The sequence below is a fragment of the Patella vulgata genome, chromosome 8 (assembly GCF_932274485.2).
Source record: "Patella vulgata chromosome 8, xgPatVulg1.2, whole genome shotgun sequence".
Taxonomy (NCBI): Eukaryota; Metazoa; Mollusca; class Gastropoda; family Patellidae; genus Patella; species Patella vulgata.
Window position 1 is genome coordinate 17,786,929 of NC_065886.2, and position 10,854 is coordinate 17,797,782.

At 33.8% G+C, this 10,854-nt stretch overlaps 1 protein-coding gene across 1 annotated transcript; it reads right to left on the reverse strand.

Moving 5' to 3' along the window:
- Nucleotides 1-920: 920 nt before the first annotated feature.
- LOC126830830 (sterol regulatory element-binding protein 1) lies at nucleotides 921-10,512 on the reverse strand. The gene is made up of 17 exons (XM_050561258.2): nucleotides 10,377-10,512; nucleotides 8,230-8,939; nucleotides 7,361-7,699; nucleotides 7,040-7,154; nucleotides 6,745-6,900; nucleotides 6,356-6,556; nucleotides 5,882-6,063; nucleotides 4,896-5,154; nucleotides 4,530-4,696; nucleotides 4,029-4,191; nucleotides 3,737-3,827; nucleotides 3,475-3,575; nucleotides 3,143-3,275; nucleotides 2,671-2,842; nucleotides 2,072-2,251; nucleotides 1,807-1,915; nucleotides 921-1,523 (listed from the first exon to the last, which is right to left on the reverse strand). The coding sequence occupies exons 1-17, from the start codon at nucleotides 10,483-10,485 to the stop codon at nucleotides 1,282-1,284; spliced, it is 3,429 nt and encodes a 1,142-aa protein (XP_050417215.1). The 5' UTR covers nucleotides 10,486-10,512; the 3' UTR covers nucleotides 921-1,281.
- Between the last annotated feature and the right edge of the window lie 342 nt (nucleotides 10,513-10,854).

A 10,854-nucleotide genomic window follows, 5' to 3' on the forward strand; every position in this document is an offset into this window, starting at 1 on the left:
GGGGTCTTTTGCATGCACACCTATGTCACAGTTTTTTTGTCCTTTCTTAACTGTACATTGTTCCTTACCAGGCCCCCTTTCCTGCATCACTAACAAGGGGGAACCATGCCGGAAAATCCTGATGAACATTCTCAGCCAACACCTGAGAGAGCCAACGTTATACCGAGCTACTGCAGATCCCTTAAACAGAGTGGTGCAATAGCCATTTACACTAAATTTGATTGCAATGATTTGACTTGCTGTAGGAAGTTTTTAAATTTAATTTAGATGTTGCCATAATTATAACAAGATTATGCAAGATTTTTTAATCCATTAACATAGTAAAGATATTGAATATTCTTTGAGAATGTCATTTGAGAGGACTGCAGTGGTTTCCATGAGTTGTCTCCCTTGACACATCGTTTCACACTGCAGTTGATCAACTATTCAGATTGTAGACAATATGCCCAGATTTAATTTGTCAAAACACAAGTTTCTGTAATGACCAGGCATAACTTTCTGACATAATTAGATAATATTTAGATGAAACCAGAGAAAACCCACTTAGTTGGACAGGAGAACCTACTCCTCACCATTCACAAGCAGGTTACTGAAACCAAGCCACTTGACTCAATGACAGACCTATCTAATGCCCACATGTTAAACCATTAGACACCCCTCCCCCCCCCCCCCCCCCCCAACGATAATCCATACAATAGTCAAACACTTCACTGAAGTTTGCATACACATAAATCAATCATCTAATGTTAAGTAGGCTTCAGGACAAGGGTCCCTAGTTTTGTTACTTGTATTTAGTAACACCAATCAATATTCAGCCAATCGCAGCAAGACAATTTTAAACAAAAGTTAGGGAGATTAAAAATATCTTAATCGGAGCCCACACCCCATGTTGGATTAAAGATCAAAGTAACACAAAGGCATGATTTTAATACAAGACATTATTAATTTTATTATCACATTATTCTCAACTCATCATTATCAAAATTCATCCATACAATCTATTTCTTTACTAGACAAAATAATTTACATCTGATTAATGAAATATTTACAAAATGACATCTTACAATAAATAATAACATAAATTAATGTTTCAGAAATGCAAAAACATTCAATTTTAAAACTAAACAAAAATATAACTTCTAGTAACAGAACATAACAAAATTTGAATTGAAAATAAATATTTTTGTGTATTTTACTCCTAGCAGAAAAATTACAAAATATTTTTAAACGGTTGAACAGAATATAACGGAACTAATGAGAGATGATTGATTAATGATTTCTTTAACTGACTGGGATTTCATTAATATTTTGTACATTTTCTTTCATGTCAATTAAGGTTTTTCGACAGGTCTGGACAGATTTTTTATCACCGAGTACTTCATACATGCGCTGTGCTTCATTGATAAGATTAACTCTATCCGACATACTGGATACAAGTTCTTCTGGTAAATGACGTCCAGCCATAAGGAGCGCAGTAGCTTGTTCTCTTTCAGGAATGTCGCTTTCGGCATCTGAAGAAGATTCTGAAAAAAAACCAACCCATCAATTAACTGGTAAGCACTGAAAACTCTTATTATGAAAGAAGTGACATACAGTTAATGTTGTGAAACTCAAATATAACAGTAAAAATATGGGTTATTTATAATTTATAAATAAACAAAATTAATCAGTCCCTGACCTGCAAATACAAATTAAGAATCTGATGTCTTAGAATGAATTCCACGACCAGTCAATCACAAGTACTAACAAGAACCTCCTATCCAATGTCCTAGTTACTCTATTTCATAAATTTATAAATATATTTACCTTCAACTGGTAGTTTTACTCTGCGTCTAATACTACAGTCTAATAATTGTTGTGTTCTGGCGGGACTAGCACCTGCCATCATTCTACCAGTAGCTTCATGTAAAAACACCTACAAATAGACAGAAAACATTAGTTAATGCAAAACACAACATCAAACTGAAAATAAAAATAAAAAATAAAATACTAACTCAAATGATTTTGAAAAATTAAATTTGTTGACTGAAATATTAATACTGTATTGAGGATTATTTATTGTAATACTAACCTTTGATAAAGCTATTTTCATATTTTGTGATAATTTACGAAGACTAGCCAGGTCTTGTTGGAAAGCAATAAGCTCAGTTTGTGAAGCTCTTCTTGTAGTACCATCATTACCATTTTTACTAAGCTCCCATATCTCTGTTCTTGTTGTCAATAACCAATCACATAGTAATAGCTGTAATGCCTAAAATATGACAATTTCAATGAGAGATGCGTTATAATTAAATCAGTAAGTCTGACTTTAGTAATTAGAATTATTCTACAGAACACAATAATCAGAAACCTGCCAACTTGCTTCTCTGGGATCTGATTAAACAAGAAAATACAAAACTTGTACAGGTATATAATTAGCCATTTTATCATGCAGTTACATTGCAGTTCAAGCCTGCTTTCATGATGGGCATGAGCAGTTGTAATGATTGCACTGCAGATGCATTGCATAATTTATAACAAATGCAATGCAACTACAATGCACCACTAAAACCCTCTCTTCATTCTGCTTCTGTACTTTACACTGTCTTCCCTCCCCCGACTCCCCAACAACTGCTAGGATAACTTCAAATTTATAAAATAAATCTGCATCAAAATAAAGATTCAACTCACTTTGATAATATCCACATTTTCTGACAAGTAGGTTAATTTAAGACTTTCTCTTAATAAACGGCCAGCACGATCACATTGTCTGATACATGCAGAACCATTTAATGTGCTGGGCTGAATGATCAAACTCTTTCTAGCTTTAAATGCAAATAAAACAGCTCTTGGTAAAGGATCACTGAAAATAAAAAAAGATACAGTTAAAACCATATATCTATGTTGTTTGTCTTGTCGGTTTTGTTTGGCTTGTAGTGTGGTTAGCTCACATTTACTATTACAAAGGCTTTTGACGCATCTAAAACCCTATAATGTTTGAATCTACCAGAATTCAAAATTTAATATTAATTTAATAACTTTCTATTACCTTTTGTACTTCCTTCTTACTAGCCATGCCAATTCACTGTTGATATATACACCATCAATACTTTAAAGCTAATTATAATAACAGTTTAACTTGTTTTATTGTAAAGAAACTTACTCTGTTGTTTGTAGTCGTTTAGGGAAAACATCCAAAATGGAGTAGTAACGTGAAGCATTTTCATCATCTCCCATTAACCAATAATATGCTACACCAACAACAGCTGACCACCATTTAGCAGTTTCATCAATTTCTGTACAACAAAAAAAAATTTACAATAACATTTTAAGATATTTTTTTTTTTGTAAAATAGGTCCAATATTTCAACTAAATATTAAATTGCCTCAATTAAGAACACAAAACCTTTCAACAAGTGACCATATTTGCCATATCAGAAAGTTACTGAGTGAGGAATAAAAAAAAAAATCTGTTTGGATATGAGTTCTACTTACCTATAGCTTGACATATATCACTTATACTCTCTTTTCCTCTTTCAGTAGAACATTCTTCTAATAGTTGGGCATACTGCATTGTATCCGACAAATTACCAGTTCTAAAAGAATAAACCAGATTAGAAATTCTGAATATAAGACTTGAATTCATAACATTTTACAGTAAAAGGTTATTCGTAAGTATACAATTAAATTGAAAAGATTTTTCTTATATAAAGATAATGAATGAAATTAATAATATGATAAATAACCTTTGACCTACCTTCCTGGTACTTTAGGTGATACAAGAGAATATAGAGCTTTCTCAAATAATTCTTCTCTATAGGCCTGGCTTACTCTAACTAACGGATCAACTGTAATAAATAAAATAATAATCTTTACTCAACATCTAGAAAATCTACCACTTGTGATGATTCATATCCAAATTGTACAAAATATTTCAGAGGGATCTTTTATTGATGGTGTCAAAATTATTTTGCTAAGTGAATTCAACCCGAAAATTTTTCCCTAAAACAATCATGAGGTACCATTACCATGGTACCATAATCCCTTACCATTATTCTGATGACTAGATAGAATAGTTTCTTGTCGTTTTAAGGACCAATTAGAATCGATGAAGAAGCGGTGTCCTTCAGGTTGACACAACCATTGTATGCTGGAAGGGATTTCATCATTATGACCAGCACATACATGTCGTGCACGACTCAAGAAATATCTCTGAAAAATAACATAATAAATTTATAATCAAAACCAAAAATATTGTAGACTGATTTTTTGAGAACAATTTTAAGTAACTGGATAAAATTATAAATAATTATTCACAAAGCCTTTCTGTTCCACAGTTCACAAAGCATTTTCAGACTTCTTTCAATCACTGTTAATGAGAAATATCTTTGATCCAGAAACACAAAACTTTGCACATAATTTCTTATTGATGTATTATAAAAGGCTATATTTTAGTTAAACCAATGTGAACAAATTTGAGTAAATTCTTTGAGAATGCTTTGTGAACTCAGGACCTGATCTTCTAAACTTCTATCCACAAAGATACTTACTGCCACAAACATGACTTTATTGGTGAAGGCATTTCTAACTTGCAGAGCAGTAGTGCAATAAATTTCAGCCAACTCCATTCTCAAAATACTATCTTTTGCTGCTTCAGCCATGTTCACTGATGATATAGCCAAGTTTAAACCCCACATTGTACCTCTTTTGGAATGACCTGATCAGAAGTAAATAAGTAAAATTTGATTATTAAATTGTGTACAAAAATACAGGACAATAAATTTAATGTGGCCCACTAAAACATTTCAAGTTTTGGACTAATCGATCAGTTATGACTTATCTACTTCATTATTGGGTGAAATTATAAATTTTAAATTCTAAAAGTAATTTTTTTAAAATTCAAAACAAATACTAACCACATAGATTAAGTTGATTTAGTTTATGGTAAGCCCAGGCAGCATTTTTAGCCGATAATTTAATGTCATCAGACGAGACACGACTGAATAAACCTCCAGCTTTACCACACAGCCATTTACCAAGATACAGTCTATGTAGTAACTGTCTGAATGACTGCCATAATAGACTACTAAACACATCAAACTTGGAGGTTGGTAGAGGACGACCCAAAGCTAGAAGACATAATCGTAGTTGGCTGATAGCTGCTGAATAATCTGCCTATAAAAAAGAAAATTGAAAATAATGATCATAAAAGCATCAAAATTTTTTTTGCAGCATTTTTATAAGATATCAATTATGGCTAATCGATTTGCAAATCGCATTCAATCATGTTTACGTCAAAAATTTGCCTAATCGGTTTTACATAACCGTTGTATTTACCATGACGATTTACCAAGTTGATTATGCCGATCTTCCAACTTGCTCGCCTGCCGGATTGACAACTCAATTTCCAAGATGGCGTCCTCCACAAGCGACGTTAGTTCATTTTCTTTTTAATTTTAGATTAAAAATACACATATTATGGACATTCCTAATACAAATACGGGCATTTGGGAACAGTCAACTGGTACAAATTCTCGTTTTTATTTTTGGGCGGTTTCAAGAACAGAATAAAGAAAAATGAATGTAACATTTTTCCTCAATCCTTCAGCCATCTTGTGAAGCAACTTGTCACATTTACGAAAACCAACACCAACAAAAGACCTACGTCATGTACAAAACGAGATAGGCAATCAAAACCAATTTGTTTTCTTGTAAAAAGCCTCTGATCTCCAGATGTTGAGTGCTTCAGGGCTGACATGCCTGCCAAGGACTTTTACTTTTTTGGTGTAAACATACAACCATACTAACACTCCAGATTGCTTTTATGACCGGTTGACCACTCTTTCTACAATACAAACTTATAATTCCTTTAGCTAACAATTTTTATAAAATTTGAACTTACTCGTGATATGTCTACATCTGCTTGTTTCCTATGACGCCAGTATGAAACAGTTGCACTACTTTCTTTATTAGTGACTGGTTCACCGAAAATAAACAACTTGGCCAATACACCAACAACAACAATACCATTCATTAACCAGAGAAACACAGTAGGTAACATCCAATCATACCAACTTGCTACATCTGAAATAAAGTACCCAAAAATAAAATAGGGGGAAATATAATATATCTTAATATTTCGAATTTTAATATTTATTCATGATAGTGAAGATTAACATTACAATTCAATTGCAGGTCGTGTGATCAATGCCATCATCGTCTCAAATAAAATTTCCAAGACCACACAACAGGTTAGGCCATTTCAAATATTTCATTTAAGCCTTATAATTCAACATTTGTAAGTTTAAAATTATAATTTCTAAAATTGTGCTTTCTTTTTGTTGTTTTAGAGTGCATAGTTAATACATGTACTAACCAGAATCTTCTATGCCTTGTAAAGTTCTTCCAGAATGTCCAACATTTGATGAAAACTTTTGCCCAATTCCACTTTTGAAAACAGCGTTAAATGGATTAAAAGCAAGGACAGCAAACATGAACACACATAGAACCATTCTTGATCGATCCAACATTCCTGACTGATCAAAACTGTCTTCATTAGAGCTATCCATGGGTGAACCTATAAAACAAATGAATTCTAGTTTATTTTTACTGCATATATCGGCAAAGCGTATCGTCTAAAACATCTGTTCCCTAAGTTGAACACTAAGTTGAAAATGTCAGGTACTATTACATTAGTGTCTGACATTTTGTCAGGTTCATCTAAAACCGTTATTTTCAGGCCTGTTACTAAAGATAAAATATTACCTGGTGAGTCATCAAAGAGTGGACTATTAGGTGAGGAATCACTGTCAAAGGTATGTGGACTGTGACTTGGTGAACTATGATCCGAGGATGGAGGGGTCAATGGCATACCACTTGCATCTCCCATATCTCTTGGTATCGATAACAACTCTTCTAAATCTGGAAAATAATAAAACAACATTTTAACTTATCCCTCATTCCAAATATATCTTAACTAAAACATTTATTTTATCTTCAGAATGTTATTTCTGTTGTATCCCTCTAAAGAAAATTGATTGGGTATTTAGTTAGTACTCACTTTGTTTTTGTGCTGCCATTCTCAACGCCATATTTTCCTGTTTCAGTCGAGCATTAGAAGCTTGCATGTATCTCACATAATCTATAGCTTTTCTCAATATGGCAGACTTATTCAACTGAAAAATCAAAATGGTAGAAAAACTTTATGCAAGGAGACAAAATACCACTTCATTTATTTAAAGAACTTTTTTACAGCGTGACATATGATATTGCATAATTTATCAAAAGCTATTTCAACCAGCGGCATACCACATCATTACTTATATAGGTCTGACAGTTTTTTTTGATGCAAGATGTAAAATTTAATTTTGGCTGTGTTTACCTTAGCTTCTTTGCCTGCAACGAGATCTTTTAATTCAATTATTTTATCATTTATACTGAGACGATATCTTTTTTCTATGGCATTATGGGCAGTGCGTTTCTCTCCCCTTCCTTTCATCTTTGGAACAGAATTAAGGCGATTAATGGGTACTTTTTCATTGTCGACAACTTGTACCGGTATACTGGTTAATATGGTATTGCCACAGCTGGATACTATGGTTTGTAGAGGAGTTGAACTGATGCCAGACGATGTAACTGTGGGTGTACTGGACAAGGTAACAATATTACTAGGTGCTGATGTTGAATTTACCGAAGCATTGACTTGATTTTGCAGTAAAAGCTGAAAATAAAGAATTAGTTCCACATTTTTTAACCAACATCAGCAATATTTTATCTTTCTATAATATCTGATTCAAGCGGGTTATGCAATGATCTCAATTCCGTATTTTGAGATCACAGATTGATACTTTCCTAGAATATTTTAATGTTTTTTTAAGTCCAAATAACTGTATGAATTGTGAAAAACCAGTGTTAAGACAATCTTGTATTCATAAACACTAGCGTTAACAAGTTCAAGGAACTGCTGCAGAAATGAATTCATAATTATCATTTACAGCAATTACTCAAAATCATAGTTTCTCCTATTATTACACCGCAAGACAGTGAAAAGGCACACCTATCATGACGATGTTTTGCATTCAATAGCAATATTTGAATTGCCTAAGTTGTCGTCAGATATTTAAATGAAAAAAGAAAGTGTTTTTTTAAGAAGTTTTAATGAAATTTGACCAAATTTCGAATATTTGAGCAAAATTTATAAAGACCTGGAATTTCCAGGGTTCGGGAGCTCTGCAATAAAATGGTACAAACCTGCTGTAATTGTTGAACACTAATGGAGTTATTTGTCTGAGTAACTGTTTGTTGTGGTTGTTGCTGCTGCTTAACAACCGTATTTGGTGCAACCTGCGTAGATCGTGTTTGTCCATTACTTGTGACCAAGGGTTGTTGTAAAATTAATTTCAACTGTTGTTGTGTTTTGGGAGTAGGTGGTGAGACTGTCACCTGTTGATTTTGAAGACGGACAGCTGCCTGTTGTGCCTGTAATTGCTGCTGTCTCTGTATTTGTTGTTTTTGTTGTGTGACAAGCTGAGCTTGCTGTACTACTGCCTGAAGTTTGGCAGCTGATGTACTGAACGTACTTTCTGGTCCAGTCTTTTCACTCAATTCTAGAATGCTTCTCAAAGCTGTGGAGTTAAGATTTTCCAAAACATCTAGAGCATTATACAGTTTATTTTCGGGGTAATGAGTAACTGGTTCTTGCTTTACAAGGAGGGAGACTGGTGGGGAATTCAAACCAAAGTTCACATCTTGCTTTAGTACTGCAGGATTAGAAATTGGGCCAGCTATGGGTGGAGAATTCAGGTCAACATCATGTTGTATAGAAACATTTCCATAGGATACTGGTGTACCATTAAAACACAGGACCTCTGATTCTTGTTTAAGATGCGACTGATCGAGCTGACTATCAAATAGATCACATCCTCCATTCAGATCAGCGCTGTTAATATACTGTAAAATATCTGAAATACACAAAAGTAGACATAAAGGCTTCTTAATCAATATTCTAGAAACTGAAAGAAACGATGCATGATTTGCATTTTTCAGAAAATATCAAATTTCTAACTGCTTATTCCACGCTTATTTAGTTATAAAACATTTAATTAAGAAAAGAAAATCAAAATATCAATCCTATATAATCTCCTGGATTGGATACGATTTGAAACAGACCCATCAAATTGATTCAAGGCAATTTATAAAGATGGCGGCCGTCATGATACATAGGGAGCTGTATAGATCGATCAAGTTTTCAATTCATCATATCCAGGGCTCGAAATTCGTTTTTTCGATCGAAGGCCAACTTTGGCCTACGATAGTTGAAGTCGCAATCTGAGATTAGGCCTACTCGTCTACTGATTCACGGAATCACATTCATATCTAATGTTTTTATAATCTAACTCAAGCTTCCAATTTTTGCTAAACCGTAGGGCCTAAATATAATAACCTGTAATTTTCGAGTCTAATTAAAACAAAAACCTCCATTTCCATAATCCCAAAATTTGTTACTGATGCCCCTTCTCCAAACTCGACCATAAGCTCATGACTTATTGACTACCGTACTGACTAGGTTAAAGGAGCTAAAGCGCTAATATTTTGGGCCTAGAAATTGGCACAAATGGGTCGCAACACATATAATAATGTAATATGAATTGATATAAACTGTTTTACATTCAATCGTTTCCGTTTTACTGTGATTTGTCATTAGTTATGTTCGGCGAAATACACCAGAAGTCTCAACCGAAATACAGTTTCTAGCGTCTGGTTATTCCAGTTAACACCGATAGTATATATTGCGCATGCTCTCCAAATAAGAAAATGGCATCATCGTTTGACACGACTTGTGGAATGTCTACCCGCATTCTTTGAGCACCTTGTAACCCTTGTTACAAATGGCGCTGAAACGCATTATGGTACACGATTCGTGTACCAATGGTAAAATGTTTATTTTGTCTTAAATATTGGATATCAGAAGCCCATCTTTTCCAGGTAAGACCACAACACCAATGCTGATTTAAATTGCAAAAAAAAATCGTGTTTTCAAATCCATGTCGAAGATTTTGGATGATATTGAGTTACGGACTTAGCTATTTAAAGTTAAAGTAAAAGTTAAACTTTAAGTTAGTTATATGACCTGTTTTTGAATCCGTGTATTATAGTTTTAGACTAGGCTAATAAAAGTTCTTTTAGTTTTATTGTCCTGTCTACAGGATAGTTCTACATTTTATGTGTATTACAAATTTACAACCAATATTATAATGAATAAAGAACAGTCACAAATAGTGGATGAGTGGTCGCTGATCAGCCGGACAGTCGATGTTGTTCAATGTTTGTATTATTTTCAACATAAAATCATTTCTTTACCATAGAATTTCATGAAATTTTAACATTTTGATACTTACCATCTACATCATTTAATCCGCCATTATCTATGTCTGTTGTGGCTAATAAATCGGGCCCAAGATCGGGCAAATTATTAGCATTCACCGACCAGCTCATTTGGTCAGCCATTTTCGTTTCTGACTGAGTATAACACCACGAGACTTTATCCAATGAAATTGCAAGGTAGGATCGGATGATTTTTCGTCATTGCTTATTTACAAGCTTGAATGTATGACCCGGAAACAAAATAATAAGGTCGTGGTTCATAAGGTGATTTTAGAATGACATCAGCCGAATGCGCGAGTCATGCATAGGGCGGTAAATATTATTACACTGGCTCGTGGTAAGCGCGCGACTGCCTAACAAGTATTTATTTATATAACGATGTTTGGAACAAGTGGAGGTCATAACCCTGTCAGTAACACTAACGGAAACAGTCACACCCTGCATGAGTCCCCTAACCGTTTTCCTTGCATCTCCAACTCGCCGCTGATTACA

Bases quoted from the DNA above. Each gene is read 5' to 3' on its own strand.
- LOC126830830 (XM_050561258.2), bottom strand. From the start codon at position 10,485: ATGGCTGACCAAATGAGCTGGTCGGTGAATGCTAATAATTTGCCCGAT. The intron at 6,064-6,355 runs GTTAGTACATGT...ACTTTATTTCAG, and splicing joins ACAAGGCATAGAAGATTCTG to ATGTAGCAAGTTGGTATGAT. The intron at 5,155-5,881 runs GTAAGTTCAAAT...TCTTTTTTATAG, and splicing joins CAGATGTAGACATATCACGA to GCAGATTATTCAGCAGCTAT.